The sequence below is a fragment of the Panthera uncia genome (assembly GCF_023721935.1).
Source record: "Panthera uncia isolate 11264 chromosome E2 unlocalized genomic scaffold, Puncia_PCG_1.0 HiC_scaffold_19, whole genome shotgun sequence".
In the NCBI taxonomy this organism is placed as follows: Eukaryota; Metazoa; Chordata; class Mammalia; order Carnivora; family Felidae; genus Panthera; species Panthera uncia.
In genome coordinates, this window is record NW_026057588.1 from 17,013,941 (window position 1) to 17,033,131 (window position 19,191).

Sequence of the window (19,191 nt, forward strand, 5' to 3'; positions counted from 1 at the left end):
CACCATGTTGTACATTACATCTCCATGATTTATTTATTTTATAACTGGAAGTTTGTACTTCTTGACTCCCATCACTAATTCCACCCACTCCTCAACATTCCTCCCCTCTAAAACCAATCTGTTTTTTATTTCTCTAAATTTTAGTTTGTTGAGTTTTTTAGATTCCACATACAAGTAAAATCATGGTATTTGTCTTTCTCTGTCTGACTTATTTCACCCAGTATAATGCCTTCAAGGTCCACCCATATTGTCGTAAATGTCAATATTCCATTCTTTTTTATGGCTGAGTAGTATTCCACCGTGAATTTACACTACATCTTCTTTAGCCATTCATCCACTGATGGACATTTAGATTGTTTCTGTATCTTGGTCATTGTAAATAATGCTTCAGTGAACATAAGCGTGTGTATATCATTTCAAATCAGCGTTTTCATTTTCTTGAGGCAAGTTCCCAGAAATGGACTTGCTGGATCAGGTAGTAGCTCTATGTTTAATTTTTGGAGGAACCTCCAAACCGTTTTCCATTGTCGCTGTACAAATTTACATTCCCACCATCAGTACATGAGGGTTCATTTTTCTCCACATTCTCACCAACACTTGTTATTTCTTATCTTTTAAATAATAGCCGTTCTAACAGGTGTGATGTGATATCTCATTGTGGTTTTGATTTAAATTTCCCTGATGATGAGTGATGTTGAGCCTGTGCCTGTTCATGTGCCTGTTAGCTATATGTCTTCTTTGGAAAAATATGTATTCAGATGCTCTGTCCATTTTTAAATTCGATTATTTGGGTTTTTGCTATTGAGTTATATAAGTTCTTCATGTATTTTGGATATTAACCCCTTCTTGGGAAAATAATTTTCAAATGTTTTCTCCCATTCAGTAAGTTTCCTTTTCATTTTGTTGATGATTTTCTTTGCTGTGTAGAATCTTTTTAGTTTAATGTAGTCCCATTTGTTTATTTTTACTTTTGTTGGCATTGCTTTTGGGGTCAAATCCAAAGATATGTTGCCAAGACCAATGTCAAAGAGCTAACTGCTTATGTTTTCTTCTAGGAGTTTTATGGTTTCAGGTCTTATATTTAAGCATTTAATCCATTTGAGTTAATTTTTGTGTATAATGTAACATGAAGGTCTAGTTTCATTCCTTTGCATGTAGCTGCCCAGTTTTTCCCAACACCATTTATTAAAGAGACTGTCCTTTCCTAATTATATATTCTTGGATACTTTGTCATAAATTGACCATATATGTGTGAATTTACTTCTGGGTTCTCTGTTCTGTTCTATTGATCTATGTGTCTATTTTTATGCTAATTCCACACTATTTTGATTATTATATCTATGTAATATAGTTTGAAATCTTGGGGTGTGATGCCTCCAGCTTTGTTATTTCTCAAAATTGCTTTGGTTATTTGGAGTCTTTGGGGTTCCATACAAATTTTAGGATTATTTGTTCTATTTCTGTAAAGAATGCTATCAGAGTTTTGATAGGGATTGTCTTGAATCTATAGGTAATATGGGTAATATGGACACTTTAATAATATTAATTCTTCCAATTCATGAGCACAGAATATCTTTCTATTTGTGGTGTCTCCTTCAATTTCTTTCATCATTGACTACAGTTTTCAGTATATAAGTCTTTCACCTTGTGGGTTAAATTTATTCCTAGGTATTTTATTCTTTTTGATGTAATTGTAAATGAGATTATTATCTTAATTTCTCTTTCTAACTATAGTTGATGTATGGAAAGGCAACTTATTTTTGTACATTGATTTTGTACCCTACCACTTTATTGAATTTGTTTATTTAAACAATTTTTTGGTGAAGTCCTTAGGGTTTTCTACATATAAAACCATATTGTCCACAAATAGTGATCGTTTTACTACTTCCTTTCCAAGTTGGATGTCTTATTTCTTTGTCTTGTCTAATTGCTATGTCTAGGATTTCCAGTACTATGTTGAATAAAAGTGGTGAGAGTGGGCATCTTTGTCTTGTTCCTGACATTAGATGAAAAGCTTCCAGGTTTTCACCATTAAGTATAACGTTAACTGTGGGCTTGTCATATATGGTCTTTGTTATGTTGAGGCACATTCCCTCTATAACTACTTTTGAGAATTTTTATTATAAATGGATGTTGAATTTTGTCAAATGCTTTTTCTATATCTACTGAGATAATCATATGACTTTTATCCTTCATTTTGTTGACATGGTGTATCACATTCATTGGTTGATTTGTGGATGTTGAATCATTCTTGCATTCTTGGAATAAATCTCACTTGGCCATGGCTTATGAGCCTTTTAATGTATTGTTGAATTTGGTTTGCTAATATTTTCTTGAGGATTTCTGCATCTGTGTTCATTGGGGATGTTGGCCTGTAATTATTTTCCTTCCTTTCCTTTCCTTTCCTTTCCTTTCCTCCTTTCTCTCCCTCCCTTCCTCCCTCCCTCCCTCCCTTCCTTCCTCTTTTCATCCCTCCCTCCCTCTCCACCTTCCTTCCTTCTTTCCTTTCCTTTTTCCTTCTCTCTCCTCCCTCCTTCCTTCCTTCTTTCTTCCTCCCTCCCTTCCTTCCTTCTTCCCTTCCCTCTGCCCCCTATTTCTCCTTCTTCTTCTTCTACCCCCCCTTCCTTCCCTATTCCCCCTCCTCCTCCTCTTCCCCCTTCTCTTCCTTCTCTTCCTCCTTCCTCTTCCTCTTCCTCTTCCCCTTCTTCTTCTTCTGCATCCTTGTCTAGTTTTGGCATCAGGGTAATGCTGGTCCAAAAAGATGAGTTTGCCTCCTCTTGAATTTTTTTGGAAGAGTTTGAGAAGGATAAGTATTAAATCTTCTTTGAATGTTTGGTGGAATTCACCAGTGAAACTGTCTGGTCCTGGACTTTTGTTTGTTGGGAGGTTTTAGATTACTGATTCAATCTCTATACTAGTAATGTCTTTTGGGGTTTTCTGTTTCTTTATGATTCAGTCTTGGAAGATTTTATATTTCTAGAAATTTATCTATTTCTTTTTGGTTGTCCAATTTGTTGATGTATAATTATTCACAGTAGTCTCTTATGATCCTTTATATTTTTGTGATATCGATTGTAACTTCTCCTCATTCATGTCTGATTTTATTTATTTGGGCCCTTTCTCCCCACCTCTCTCTCTTTTTCCTTTAGTGAGTCTAGCTAAAGGTTTGCCAACTTTGTTTATCTTTTCAAGGAACCAACTCTTAGTTATGTTGATCTTTTCCATTGTCATTTTAGTTTCCATTTCATTTATTTCCACTCTGACCTTTATTATTTCTTTCCTTTACTAACTTTGGGTTTCATTTGTTCTTCTTTTTTTAGTTTCTTTGGGTATAAAGTTAGATTGCTTATTTGAGATTTTCTGGTTTCTTGAGGTCTGTATCACTATGGACTTCCCTCTTAGAACTACTTTTTCTATATCATAGAATTTGGTATGTTGTATTTCCATTTTCATTTGTCTCAGGTATCCTTTGATTTCTCCTTTCATTTCTTTACTGACACATCGGCTGTTCAGGAGCATGTTGTTTAATCTCCACATATTTGTGATTTTTCCAGTTTTCTTCTTGTAATTGATTTCTAGTTTCATACTATTGGGGTTGGAAAAGATGCCCGATATGATTTCAATCTTCTTTAATTTATTGAGACTTGTTTTGTGGCCTAACATATGATCTATTTTAGAGAATGTTCCATGTGCACTTGAGAATAATGTGCATCTACTGCTTTGGATAGGATGTTCTGTGTATACCTATTAAGTCCATCTTACCTAATGTGTCATTTAATGCTGTTATTTCCTTATTGATTTTCTGTCTGGATGATCTATCCATTGATGTAAGTAGTGTACTAAAGTCCCCTACTATTGTTTTGCTATCAGTTTTTCCCTGTTAATATTTCCTTTACATATTTAGGTGCTTCTGTGTTGGGTGCATTAATGTTTACAGATGTTATAGCTTGTTGGGTTGAATTCTTTTTTTTCAACATTTTTTTTTTTTTTTTTTTTTTTTGGGACAGAGAGAGACAGAGCATGAACGGGGGAGGGGCAGAGAGAGAGGGAGACACAGAATCGGAAACAGGCTCCAGGCTCCGAGCCATCAGCCCAGAGCCCGACGCGGGGCTCGAACTCACGGACCGCGAGATCGTGACCTGGCTGAAGTCGGACGCTCAACCGACTGCGCCACCCAGGCGCCCCGGGTTGAATGTAATGCCCATCTTTGCCTTTAATTGCAGAATTTATTTTAAAGTCTATTTTACCTGATATAAGTAAGGTTTCAGCCTTTTGTTTGTTTGTTTTCATTTGCATGAAACATCTTTTTCTAGCACTTTCAGTTTCTGTGTAATTTTACATCTGAAGTGAGTCTCTTTTAGGCAGCATATTAATGGACCTGGGTTTTGTTTTTTGTTTTTTGTTTTTAAATCCATGCAGCCACTCTATGTCTTTTGATTGGAGAATTTAGTTCATTTACATTTAAAGTAATTATTAATAAGTATATACTTATTCCCATTTTATTAATTGGTTTCTGGCTGTTTTGTAGTTTCTCTTTGTTCCTTTATTCTTCTCTTGCTCTTTTCCCTTGTTGTTTGGTGACTTTCTTTAGCTTTATGATTAGATTCCTTTCTCATCTTTTGTGTATCTGCTATAGGTTTTTGTTTTGTGGTTACCATGAGTCTCACATATAATGGCCTTATATATAATAGTCTATTTTAAATTGATAGCCAGCTGAGTTTGAGCACATTCTAAAACTCTACATTTTTACTTCCACCCTTCTGTTTTATGTTTTTGATGTCACATTTTACATCTTTTTATTTTTGTGTATCCCTTAACTAATTATTGTGGGTATAGTTTTTATTGATTGATTGATTGATTGATTGCAAGCATGTGCACGAGCAGCAGCACCAGGAGTGGAGGGAGAGGGAAGGAGAGAATTCCAAGCAGGCTCCACAGCCAGTGCAGAGCCCAACACAGGGCTGATCTCATGACTGTGAGATCATGACCTGGGCCAAAATCCAGAATCAGATGCTTAACAGACTGAGCACCCAGGTGCCCCTAATTTTGTCTTTTACCTTCACACTAGCTTTGTGATTAATCCATTATCTTTACTGTATATTTATCTTTACCAGTGATATTTTTACTTTCATACACTTCTTGTTACTAATTAGTGTCCTTTCTTTTTGGCATATGTAAGTTCCTTTAACATTTCTCATGAGGCTGGTTTAGTGATGATGAACTTCTTTAGCTTCTGTTTGTCTGGAAAATTCTTTTTCTCTTTCAATTCTAAATGATAACCTTTCCAGGTAGAGTATTTTGGCTGGAAGTTTTTCTTTTCAGCATTTTGAATATATTATGCCAACTTCCTTCTTCCTGCAACATATCTGCTGAAAACTCTACTAATAGTCTTATGGGGGTTCCCTTGTATGTAATAAGTTGCTTTTCTCTCACTGCTTTTAAGATTCTCTCATTATCTTTATCTCTATCTCTTGACATTTTAGTTATATATGTGTCTTGGTGTACGGATCTCTTTGAGTTCATCTTTTTTGGAATCCTCTGGGATTCCTGGATCTGGATGTATGTTTCCTTCTTCAGTTTAGGGAATTTTTCAGCCATTATTTATTCAAATCAGTTTTCTTCTCCCTTCTCTCTCTCTCTTCTCCTTCTGAGTCTCCTATAATGTGAATGTTATCCTGCTTGATGTTGTATTCTAGGTCCCTTAAGCTATCTTTACTTTTTAAAATTCTTTTTTCCTCTTTTTGCTGCTCTGTTTGTGTGAGTTCCACTGCCCTGTCTTCCAGATCAGTGATCCTTTATTCTGTTTCATCTAGTCTGCTGTTGAACTCCTGGTGTGCATTTTCAGCTCAGTTATTGTTTCCAGTTCTGTGGCTTCTGTTTGGTACTTTCTTAGATTTTATTTATTTGTTTTTGTTGAAGTTCTCACTGTGTTCATTCATTTTTCTCCTGAGTATCGTTTTGTGACCATTACTTTGAACTTACTCTCTTGGGTAAGTTACTTATCTCCATTTTATTAATTTTTTTTTCTAAATTTTATCTTGTTCCTTCATTTGGAAAAAAAACTCCTCTGTTTCCTCAACTTGCTCAACTTTATGTGTTTGTTTCTAGATCTTAGGTGAAATAGCTACCTCTCCCAGTCTTGAAGAAATGACTTTGTGACTTTGTGTAGGAGATGAACTTTTATCATTCAACTGTGCCCTAGTTCTTTATTTTCTCTCATACCTTTTTGATTGTCCAAGCAGCCTGACTTATTCTTGCTTGGTCCCATTTGGTGAGGGTGTGCCAAGAATTTTCAGTGTTTCAAAGGGAGGAATCTCAGTCAGTACCTAGTTTCAGGCTGATTGGCAGCAGCTTTTAAATTATGCCAATTTATACAGTCCTATGAGACAACAGTTATAAACCCTGCTGGCTTCTAAACTAGTTGATCTGTAGGTGTCCCTTGTGTGACAGATGTGAAAATTAGGGCTCCAGATGAGTTTACAAGCTCCATTCTGGAAGGTAACAGTGAACTGTAGTAAGGCCAAGGGAGAACACAAAGGTGGTGCCCCGTGGCCTACATTCTCTGAGAGCTCCTTCATAGCCTCTAGATGTGTGGCAAAACTCTAGGATGGGTAGATAGGTCTTTTTCACAGGAAGACTGGGATGTGTTTCAGTCTTCTGTAGAGTGCCCTAGGGATAGTAGCCTACCCACACTGTCTCTCTAATTGTTTCAGTCCCACTGGGGCCTAGAAACACAAGCCCTACACCCCCTCCCCACAACCAACTACCAGAACCAGGCAATTAAGGGGAATCCCCTGTGTCAACTGGTTTGTTGGCATACCGGCCAGCTTTCATGAGACAGAAGGAGAGCACAGGGCCTGGGTGCATCCGTTAGCTTTGGCAGGGGTGCAGGTGAGTGGAGGGCTGAAACACATGCCTGTCAACTTTGGAGGGGCAGCTAAAGAGACAAATTATATCTTCTAAGTTTCATCTTCTAATTGTTTGTTGTTGGTATATAAAAATATACTTGGTATTTGTATATGACTTTGTATCAAATTGTTTTGCTAAATTCACTTACCTCTAGTGAAATGCTGAGTGGAGAGGTTGATGGCAGACATGTTTATCGCTATTAAATATAATACTGCTCTAGGTTTTTAGTAGAAATACTATCAAATTAATAAAATTCCCTTTTATTCCTAGTTTTCCAAGAGTTTTGAGCCATGAATGAGTGTTGAATTTTATCAAATGCTTTTTCTGCATCTAATAAGGGGATAATATGGTTTTCTCCTTTGTTGTGTTATTATGGTGAATTACATTGATTGATGTTCATATGTAAACCCAAGCTTGCCTTCCTGGGATAAACCCAGTGTGGTCATGATGTTTATTCTTTTTACTTATCATTGGAAGAAATTTGCTAATATTTTGTTTAGGATATTGTGTCCTTGTTCATGAAAGAGATTGGCCTGATATTTTCCTTAGTTGTGATATCCTCATAAGGTTTTGGTGTCAAGGTGATGCAGGCCTCATAGAAGTTTGGAAGTGTTTCATCTTTTTATATTTTTGGAGCGATTTTGAAAGATTGATGCCATTTCATAATCATTAAGAAATGTTTGCAAGAATTCAGTGGTAAAGCTTTCTGGGATTAGAAGGATTTTGTGCATAGGTTTTTAATTACAAATTCAATTTCTTTCATAGAAAACAGAACAGTTCAGAATTTTTCTTGTGACAGTGTCATTAAGCTTTTCAATGAATTTATCCATTTTATCTAAATTTTTGTATAAGTTTTGGCCAAAAGTTGTTTTTAATATCATCTGATTATCTTTTTATGCCTGAAAGCAGTAATATCTCTTTTTTCATTACTAGTATTTGTTATTTAGGCCTTCTTCCTGTTTTTTTCTTGATCAGTCTTGCTAGGGCTTTATCAATCTCATTCATCTTTTAAAGAACCAACTTTTGGTTTGTTGGTTTTGTTTTCTATCTAATTGATTTCTGGTGTTTGAGATACTTACCTAGATCTCTAGTTTTTATCCCCCACCCCCTCAAAATATGTATTTAGGCTGGAAATTTCCCCCTAGGTATAACTTACTTGCATCTTACAAGTTTTAATGTTATATTTTTATCTTCATTCACTTAAAAATACTTTATATTTTCAATTGTGGTTTCTCTTGATCCATTAGTTATTTAGACATTTCACTGTACAAATTTCGAATATCTAGTGATGTTCTTGTTATCTTTTTGTCATTTGAGTCTAACATACTTCTACTGACCAAAAATGTGATTCTGTTCCTTTAACATTTATTGAGACTTGTTTTATGATCTAAAATATGGTCGATTTTGCCAAATATTTCATGTAATTAGAAAAAATATGTGATCTGAAGTTGAGTGCAGCGTTCTACATTACATATATGATTAAGTCAAGTTTATATCATATAGCTCAAATATTCTTTATTGTTACTAAATTTTTGTTTGCATATTGCCTTGTGGATTTGTCTATTTCAACATTTAGTGCTAGAAGGTTTTGCTTCATATATTTTTAGTTTCACAAAATTTAGGATCATTATAACTTCCTATTGAACTGACCATCTTATACAATGGCTCTTGTAATCTCTATTAATACTTTTGGCCTTAACGTTTACTTTCTGTTATTAGTATAGCCACTATACCAGTTTTCTGTTATTTAGTGTTTGCATGATATTTTTCCATGTCTTTACTTTCAACTTTTCTATATCTTTTTACTTAAAATGAATCTCTTAAGAAGTAGATATTTAGGGGCACCTGGGTGACTCAGTTGGTTGAGCGTCTGACTTTGGCTCGGGTATGATCTCACGGCTCATGAGTTCGAGCCTTGCATCAGGTGATGTGCTGACAGCTCAGAGACTGGAGCCTGCTTCGGATTCTGTGTCTCCCTCTCTCTCTACCCCCCACCCCCCGACAGCTTGTGCTCTGCCTCTCTCTCTCTAAAAAAAAATAAACATTAAAAAAAAGAAGTATATATTTAGATTTTTGTTTTGGTATTCAGTGTGAAAATCTTTGTCTTTTAATTGCAGTATTTAGTTCATTTACATTTAATGTAATTACTGATATAGTTGGGTTTAAGTTTACCATCTTCCTCTTTGCTTGTTACATGTTCTGTCCCTTCTTTGGCCCTTTTGTCTTGTTTTACTTTTGGATTTACCAAGTATTTTTAAAAATTTTAATTCCAATATAGTTAACATACAATGTTATATTAGTTTCAGGTGTACAATATAGTGATTCAACAGTTCTATACATCACCCAGTGCTTATCACAACAAATGCATTCCTTAACCTCCATCACCTATTTAACTCATCCCCCCACCTACCTCCCCTCTGGTAACCATCAGTTCTCTATAGTTAAGATTCTGTTTCTTGGTTTTCCTCTCTCTTTCTCTCCTTTTTTTTCCTTTACTCGTTTGTTTTGTTTCTTAAATTTCACATATGAATGAAATAATTTGTCTCTCTCTGACTTATTTCATTTAGCATTATACTGTCTAGCTCCATCCATGTTGTTGCAAATGGCAAACTTTCATTCTTCTTTATGGCTGAATAACATCCCATTGTATAGATATCATATCTTCCTTATGCATTCATCTATTGGTGGACACTTGGGCTGCTTCCATAATTTGACTGTTTTAAATAATGCTGTTATAAACATATGGGTGCATATATCTTTTTGAATGAGGGTTTTTGTATTTTGAGGGTGAATACCCAATAGTGCAATTACTGGATCATAGGGAAGTTCTATTTTTAACATTTTGAGGAACCTCCATACCATTTTGCACAGTGGCTGCACCAGTTTGTATTCCTACCAACAGTGCAAGGGTGTTCATCTTCTCCATATCCTTGCCAACACTTGCTGTTTCTTGGGTTTTTTATTTTAGCCATTCTGATGGGTGTGAGGTGATATCTTATTGCAGTTGTGATTTGCATTTCCCTGATGATGAGTGATATTAGCATCTTTTCATGTGTCTGTTGGTTATCCCGATGACTTCTTTGGAGAAATGTCCATTCATGTCTTTTTGCCATTTTTAATTGGATTATTTGTTTTTGGGGTGTTGAGTTGTATCAGTTATTTATATATTTTGGATACTAACCCTTTATTGGATATGTCATTTACAAATATCTTCTTCTATTCAGTAGGTTGCCTTTCAGTTTTGTTGACTGTTTCCTTTGTTGTGTAGAAGCTTTTTGTTTTGATGTAGTCTCAATAGTTTATTTTTGCTTTTATTTCCCTTGCTTTAGGAGACATATCTAGAAAAACGTTCTAAGGCCAATGTCAGAGGCACTATTGCCTGTTCTCTCTTCTCGGATTTTTATGGTTTCAGTCTTACACTTAGGTCTTTAATCCATTTCGAGTTTATTTTTGTGTATGGTGTAAGAAAGTGGTCCAGTTTTATTCTTTTGCATGTCGCTGACCAGTTTTCCCAACACCATTTATTGAAGAGAGTGTCTTTTTCCTATTGGATATTCTTTCCTGTTTTTTTGATGATTAAGTGATCATATAATTGTGGGGGTTTTTCTGGGTTTTCTATCCTGTTCGCCACAATCAGGTGGGATTTATTGCTTGTATACAAAGGTGGCTCAATATTTGTAAATCAATCAACATGGTACATTACATTAGTTAGAGAAATAATAAAAACCATATGATCTTTTCAATAGATGCAGAAAAAACATTTGACAAAGTACAACATCCAATCATGATAAAAGCCCTCAACAAAGGCCACATATGAAAAACCCACAGTGAACATTATATTTAATGGGGAAAAATTGAGAGCTTTCCCCTTAAGTTCAAGAGAAAGATAAGGATGTCCATTCTTGCCACTTTTATTCAACATAGTACTGGATTCACCAAGTATTTTTTTTTTTACCCAGTATTTTTTAATTATTCCATTTCCCCATCTATTAGCTTATTAGATATGCATTCTTTTGATTTTGCTAGAGATTACAAAATTAATTCTCACTCATTATAATATAATATAATATAAATTTGTACTTGTACCATTACCTCGACAATGTGGAGACCTTATAACTTTTTAGCTCCATTTATGCTTCCATCTGTTGTGCTTAGTATTTTTTTTTTTTAACATTTATTTATTTTTGAGACAGAGAGAGAGAGCATGAACAGGGGAGGGTCAGAGAAAGAGGGAGACACAGAATCTGAAACAGGCTCCAGGCTCTGAGCTGTCAGCACAGAGCCTGACGCGGGGCTCGAACCCACAGACCGCGAGATCATGACCTGAGTCGAAGTCGGTCGCCCAACTGACTGAGCCACCCAGGCGCCCCTGTGCTTAGTATTTTTTATTTTAAATATATTTTAAACCCCATAAGACATTTTTTTTTATTTTTTTTTTAACGTTTATTTATTTTTGAGACAGAGAGAGACAGAGCATGAACGGGGGAGGGTCAGAGAGAGAGGGAGACACAGAATCTGAAACAGGCTCCAGGCTCTGAGCACTCAGCACAGAGCCTGACGCGGGGCTCAAACTCACGGACCGCGAGATCGTGACCTGAGCCGAAGTCGGACGCTCAACCGACTGAGCCACCCAGGCGCCCCAGACATTATTTTTAAATACTCTAAATATTAATTTAATTTTGCCCAAATATTTACTCTTCTGGTAGTTTTTATTCCTGTGTTGCCTTGCTTTCATTTGGGATCAGTTTCCTGCTGCCTGGAGAATTCTCTTTGGTATTACTTTTAGTGTGCTCTGCTGTGGTAAATTCTCTCAGTTTTCATCTGAAAATATCATTATTTTTTGCCTCCATCTTTAGAAGATATTTTAATTGTGGTCTATAGAAATCTATATATAGAATTCTAGATTGGCAATCGTTTACTTTTAGTGCTTTGAAGGTGGCATTGCATTGTCTTCTAGCTTCCATCATTTCTTTTTTTTTTTTTTCCTATCATTTCTTTTTAAAAGTCAGTGTAGGGTCTTAGGATTATCACTTTCAAAGTTTGTATCTTTTTCTTCTCTGGCCATTTAAAAACATTTTTTTTTAATTTTTTAAAATGTATTTTTGAGAGAGACAGAGAGAGAGAGCATGAGCCAGGGAGGGGCAGAGAGAGAGACAGAGACACAGAATCCGAAGCAGGATCCAGGCTCCAGGCTCCAGGCTCCAGGCTGTCAGCACAGAGCCCAATGTGGGGCTCGAACTCATGAGCTGTGAGATCATGACCTGAGCCTAAATCAGACGCCCGGCCGACTGAGCCACCCAGGCGCCCTTTCTTTGGCCATCTTTATTATTTCTTCTTTGCTTTTCAGCAGTGTTTTCCTATAAAGTTCCTGGGTGTGGCTCCGTTTATATTTACCCTGTATGGGATTTGAAGGCCATCTTGAATTTGTTGCTTGATGTTTATTTGTCAGTTTTGGAAAGTTTTCATTCAGTACCTTAAAATATTACTTATGTGCCTGTCACTCCTTTGCTTCTGAGTCTCCATTTACATGAATGTTAGAACTTTTCGCTATGTCTTATATGTGTCTTGCCCTTTTTTTTTTGTATACTTCAGTATAGATATTTTTCTGTGGTCCCATCTTTCATTTCCCTGATCTTCTTTTCTGTTGTGTTTAATAGATTGCTATCCTTTCTAGAGAATCCTCAATTTCACATTTTATTTTTTAGTTCTAATATTTCCATTTGATTCTTTTCTACCGGTTCAAAATCCTCTTCTTGTCCTCTCCTGAACATAGTAATCATGGTTATCTTAAAATCTATAGTTGTTATTAGTAAGAGTGTTGATCTAAGCTTCTCGGTTGTAGTAGTAAGCGGAAACCCCACCCACATTATTAAAGAATCGAAGGGAATCTGGATTCTCATGTGAAATCTCTTGGCTTTTACATGTTGGCCACTGATTTAAATACCCAACCCCCTCCACCGGGGAGGCCAATTAAAACATTTATTCAGGCTGTATCCAGCCAGTCTGTTACTTCTCACCTAGACCATGCGAAAATCGGAAGTGGGCTATCTCACGGTGGCCCCATATCCCCGCTTACGTGTTTAGAAAAGATCCCCTGGGCTGAGGAGACAGAGAGGGAGAGAGCTGGAGGGGAAACAACACAAGTATGATTGTTAATGTGTCTCAGATAGAGGGATTTTAGAAGGTCCTGGGGAGCAGACAAAAACTCTGAATGGTTTTATAGATCTGAGAACAGAGATGTGTGGCCCACTCCTGTGGTGAAGGTGGTGGTGAGATGGGTATAGAAGCAGCAGTTCCAGAGTCGAAGCGTACAGCTTATGCCAAACACAGCCTGTAGAGGTCTCCACATGGGACAGGGACATGACTGAGAGAGCCCCCGGTCATAAGGAGCCAGGTAGAGGAAGGCAGGATGTCTTAGCAAAGACTTGGATGAAACTTTGACCTCACCCACTCACCACTCTCCTCCTTGTCCACTGCTCCTTAGCCGCTCTGGCCTCTACACCCTTTAAATATGGCAGCCATGTCAGGGTCTAGCCATCTCTTGGGAATATTCTTCCTTCAGATATCCACATGGCCCTTTATGTCAATTTATTCAGGTGTTTGTGCACCTTCACCTCCTCTGTGAGTGTTCAGACAGGCCTGACCAACCTCCTTGAGCTCGCGCTCACGTCCATCTCCTCACTTTCTATGCCCATTTCCCTGCTTTACTCTTCACTTGATCTCAGCCAAAAGGCCGAGAAGTGATCCCCTGCTTTACTCTTATCTTTAGTGATTATTAGTCCTCATTATCTGAGGGTTCCATAATTGTGAATTCACCTGCTCGCTAAAATTTATTTGTAGCCCCAGGTCAACCCCCACAGTGGTTCCAAAGTCATTTGTGGACATGCAAAGAGGAGTGAAACAGTCGAATCACTTAATGCACATTCCCAGCTGAGGTTGAACAGGGAGACACTGCCTTCTGGTTTCAGCTATCATACTATTAACAAGTATCCTTTTCATGGTCTGCTTAGTGCCACTTTTTTTGTTGTTGTTGCATTTTTGTACTTTTTGTTGATGATTTCACTATTTAAAATGGCTCCCAGGCAGTGCTGACATGTTAGCCAGTGTCCCTAAGCACAAGAGGGCTGTGACATGTCTTGTCAAGAAAACACGTGTGTTAGAGAAGCATTGTTCAGGCATGAGTTAATAGTGCTGTTGTGTACAAGTTCACTGTTAATTAATTAACAATATATATTAACTAAGAGGCCGTTAAACCAAAATATACATATAGCAAAGTTATATGTTGAGCAGTTGACAGAAAATGTTATGACCAAAGGCTCGTAGGACCTTACTTAAGTCTGTATGTCTCCTACAAACAATGTTCAATATTTGCTAATTCAGCAACTTTATAGAACATAACCGCCATGAATAAGGAGAATCTACTGTATCTGGTATTGTGTATTATATATTTGTTTATTATCTGTCTGTTCCACTAGAAGGTAAGTCCAAGAGGGAAGAGGCTTTGTCTAACCTGTTTGGGGCTGTGATTAGAATAAGGCACATGGGAGGCATTCCGGAAACTTGTGAAATGAGTGAGCAATGGCATATCAAGCCTGCACGATAATTGTTTTTAATTTCAGTGCTGAGAAGGAGTTTAGGAAAGGGTTTGGAAAGGAGACCACTGAGAAAAATATTTGCTTGTTTAAGATGAGTTGAATCATGCAGATATCTGTGGCAAGAGTCTGGGACCAGCACATGCAAAGGTCCCGAGGCAGGAGCCCTTTGCTTGCCTGATGTTTTCAGAAGGTGGCAGGGAGGCCAGCATGTCTGGGGAGGAGAGGCTGGGGGAGAGGGGTAGGAAATGAGAATGGTAACCAGACAGAATTTATTCACCTCTCCACCCCCTGCACTAAGAATTGTGTACAGAACATAGTAGGTGTTCAGGAAAAATGTGTTGAACGTTCACATGTGACACGTTAATGCCAAAGCAGGGAATGGTAGAGAAAATCCTGAATAGACAAATTAAGTTTCCTCCTATCCCAGCAGAGTGGAGGGCTTGGAATAGATATTAGATAGAGTTGTTAAACTGTCACCAGTCAAATGGGGATTGTGACCTCGCATGGCCATGAGGTGAGCTACGATTCAGCCTGCTGCCCAGGGCCGGCCTGGGTTTCATGGGTGACTTCACAATGGCCAGCGTGGTGCCCTGCCCACCGCCACAGTCCCAGTCCACCATGCTAACCACCCTGTGGCTGCTGCTCAGCTTTGCTGTCCCCTTGCCAGGGTTCTATGTCTCCTTCAGCTGTCCCAACGAGAAACAATGCCAAAGAGCCCTCCTCTCGGACAATGACGTCTTCTTGCCCTGCAACTCTTCTGGGTCACAGTGGTACTTCTTCCTGCAAGACGGGACCAGCTGGTCCCACACACTCTCCAGTGCTTCCAACATAGAAATCATACCTGACAGCGGCGTTCTCATTCGGAGTCCGTTGCCCTCCCAGACGGGTTTCTACCACTGCCAGGACAAGGACGGCCTCCAAGTGGTACAGTATGAGATTGACTTCCAGGATGTCAGCACCCTGCACATAACACACAAGGGACTGGGTCAGAAGCCCCTGCGGAACGAGAGCCTGAGTCTGGGTGGCAAAGGGATCGTCTTCACCCGCTGGGAGCCCTGGCAGGACTGTAACCGCTGTGGGGGGCTGGGCGAGCGGAAACGCCTGGGGTACTGCTACATCGAGGAGCCCCTGCAGGAACCCATGCCCTGCTGGCTGTATCTGGGAGGTAGGAAGGTGTGGTCCAGCCGCATGCGGCCCGAGATGCAGGTGGACGCCTGCCACGTCCCGTGCACGGCACTGACGTCGGATTACGTCCCCTTTGACAACTTTGAGATCACTGAAGAGTCGGGATCCGTGTGGCTCACCTGCCCCCTGGGATCTGTCTACAGGTGATGGAGACAGGCACCAGCCCTGCCCTTGGCTCCTAGCCAGGGCCCCCAGGCTGGGAGCCTTCATGATGAATTCCTGCAGAGGGGAGGGGGCCCACATGGTCAGCTTGCTCTCTGCTGGCCTCTTCCGATGTGCCTTTGGTAAGAGCCCCCTGGCGCCCACACACAATTGAGTCACACAGGTAGAACAGGACGGCTGACCCTTTGGGAGGGCTTGGCCGATTCTGTGGCCGCTCCTGCGGTCGGCCATGCTGTGGATGTGGCGCTCATCAGACACCCCTGCGGAAGCCCCCAGCCTGGGGGTGGGGGTGGGGGGTGGACAGCCTGGGGTGGTCAGGGCTGGGATGGGAGAAGCCCACATGACTAATGAGGCTATGCCGGGGGAAGCTCAGAACACTGTGGGACCCTGAGACCTCTGCTCATTGGGGAGGATCAGAGAGCCCCGAGGAGAGGAGGTTGCCCCGGGAGGGTACCCATCAGGGTCTGCCTCGCAGAACGCACACTCATGTTCTTGTATTCCTGCCTGGAGCCCCTGGGAAATCTCCCCTTGGCCTGTCTTCCCTAAGCCGCCCGCGCTGATGACCCCGGTGAGAAGAATTACAACCACTCACAGCCCTGCACTTTGGCCACGGGCTGCATCCCAGCCCCAGAGCCAGAGCCGTGGGCCCCAGAGGGGCCATTTACAGATGAGGAAGCTGCAGCTCTCAGAAGGCACAGTCCTTGCCCGGGGGGGTATCCACGGTGGCCCTAAATCCTGCAAGCTTGGCTGTAGAGTCCCTGTGCCCTCCAGCCCCGCGTGCCAGGGATGGCCCCTCCCTTGCAAGGTGGGGGCCCCAGCAACCCCTTGGGGCCTCTGTAGCCACAGGCTCTGTCAGTGTGAACCCCGCCACCTCCATCTGGTTTGCTTTCCCTTGTTCCAGCTGTGACCTCTGACCTCTTCTCCTTCTCACCCTGTCTCCATGGTGTCCCTTCCTCCTTTTCCCCTCCTCCTTTAAGTATAAAAGTAACAGCTACTCCCTACAACCCTCCCCCGCCACCCAGTTCAGAAGTGCAGGAAAGGGCACAGGAGCCTCTCCTCTTACCTGGACTGGGCCACCCACTCCACGCCGCTTGCCAGACAAGGGGTTCCTGGCTGCCAGTCACTGGGGACCTGAGATAAGAATCAAGGGAGGTCCCCAGAGGCTTTAGGAGTTGCCGGGTCTCAAGGGAGCCGAGTAGAGTGGCATTTCCTGTGAGGTTTACATCTTGGACTCTGGATTCATCCAGACCTGGGCTCCAATCCCAGCTCTGCCGCTTTTCCAGCTGTGTGACTTTGGGCCTGTGGTGTGGCTCTGGGCCTCAGTCTCCCTGTCTGTAGAATGCGGGTTGCATTCATTTCCTAAGGCTGTCACAACACAGTACCACACACTGGGTGGCTTACAACAATGTAAATGTATTCTCTTGCAGTTCTGGAGGCCAGAAGTCCAAAGCCAAGGCGTCACCAGGGCCACGTGCCCTATGAGATGCTGGGTGGAATCTGTCCTGCCTCTGCCTAGCTCCTGGGAGTGGCAGGCGATCCTTGGCCTTCCTTGGCTTGTTGCTGCAGCCCCCCGCACCCCCCCATCTGTCCCTGTCATCACTCGGCATTTTCCCTGTGTGTTTGGGTCTGTGTCTCTTCTCCCTTTCTTTTTTTAAAATTTATTTAATGTTTATTTTTGAGAGAGAGAGACAGAGCGTGAGTGGGGGAGAGACAGAGAGAGAGGGGGACGCAGAATCCGAAGCAGGCTCCAGGCTGTCAGTCGGCAGAGAGCCCAACGCAGGACCCGAACTCATGAACTGCAAGATCATGACCTGAGCCAAAGTCGGACGCTTACCCCACTGAGCCACCCAGGCGCCCCTCTTCTCCCTTTCTCAAAAGGACACAGGTTGTATTGCATTTAGGGTCCAGGGATTTACTCCAGTCTGACCTCGTCTTCACTAATTACATCTGCAACACCCCAATTTCCAAAGAAGGTCACGTCCTGAGGTTTAGAACACAAATTTGGGGAGGACACGATCCAACTGAGTGCAGAGGTCTTGGTGGGCCCGGCCTCTCGGGTTCATTGTGATGTCTAAGGGGCAACTGCCTGTCCAGACGCAAAGCCCCACCCTCTAGTGGGTGTTCGTTTTCGCTTGCATGATGACTGGCCCTGTCAATGCCGTCTGTTGGGTCTCCTTTCTGTTCCTCGGTCACGACGGGCTGAGAAGTTGCCAGCACTGAAAGGAGATGAGGGAGCCAGCCCTGTGTGCCGAGGCACAGCCCTCCAGGCAGAGGGAACAGCCAGGGCAATGGCCCTGAGGCAGGAAGGTGCATGCTGGAGGACCACCTAGGAGGCCAATGTGGCTGGGGCAGCCTAAGTGAGAGACAGAGTGGGGAAAATGAGGCCCGGCCAGGAAAGCGGGGGGGGGGGGGGGGCAGTGGGGGTGTGTTCTTGCTGATTCCTCCAAGTAACCCTCAGAGGCAGGTATAGTCACACCCCCCGGTTTTCAGATGAGCAATGGGAGGCTTGAAGAGCTAGAGGCATTTTCCTGTCGCAGATTGAGTGGGGGTGGGGCTCTGAGCTCCCCGACACCCGTCCCCACCTTCCCCTGCTCTGTAGCACTCTTGGAGGGCATGCCCTGTGCGCTGTTCCCCAGGGAGGAGGGCGCCGCTGTCCCCACCTCCTCTCAGACACCAGTCCCCCACGTACCCCCCCAGGGCCACAGCAGCTGACCTTGTCCTCCTTTGCAGGCCCATCCTCTGGGAAGCCGACAACATCCCCCTGACCTGGCAGAGCCAGCTCTCCAGCCAGGACTTGGACACCATTCTGGAACCTTCCAACGGCGGCAAGCAACTGCGGGTCTTCCAGCCGGCCATTTACAAGTGCTTCGTGCAGCAGGAGCTCATGGCCCGGTTCAACCCCGTGCCCTTTCTAGGCACGGCGGAGACTCTCAGGGAAGAGGAAGGCGGGCCACACCGGGGGAAAGGGAAGACCCAGGAGGGGAAGGCCAGCTCCATCCTCAAGGGGCTCAAGTTGCTGCTGCTGCTGGGCATGGTCCTGGGCCTGCTGGGGGTGCTGCTCAAGATCTTCCACCCTTCCCAGGGCAAAAGCAGTGACCAGGTGCTGCTGGTGAAATGAAGCAAGCCCTCTGTGCCCAGGACACTTGGCCTCCTGTGTCTCCGTCACTTTAACTGTCCTTCCCAAGGCACTTCCGGGGGGGGGGGGGGGGGCGGCGGAGGCGGTGCCCGCAGGTGCAGAACAGGCCCATGGCCGCAGCGAAGGCTGATGAGTTCTTCCCTGTTCCAGGTCCTGCTCTGTTAACCCCTTAGCAATCCCCGTCCCACAGATGAGGAGACTGAG

General features: G+C 42.0%; 1 protein-coding gene across 1 annotated transcript; it reads left to right on the forward strand.

The window, feature by feature from the left end:
* The first annotated feature begins 15,060 nt into the window (after window positions 1–15,060).
* Window positions 15,061–18,991, forward strand: LOC125915292 (protein FAM187B-like). Its single transcript, XM_049621057.1, has 2 exons — window positions 15,061–15,832; window positions 18,582–18,991. Exons 1-2 carry the CDS (start codon window positions 15,063–15,065, stop codon window positions 18,967–18,969), a joined length of 1,158 nt encoding a protein of 385 aa, XP_049477014.1. The 5' UTR covers window positions 15,061–15,062; the 3' UTR covers window positions 18,970–18,991.
* The last annotated feature ends 200 nt before the right edge of the window (window positions 18,992–19,191 follow it).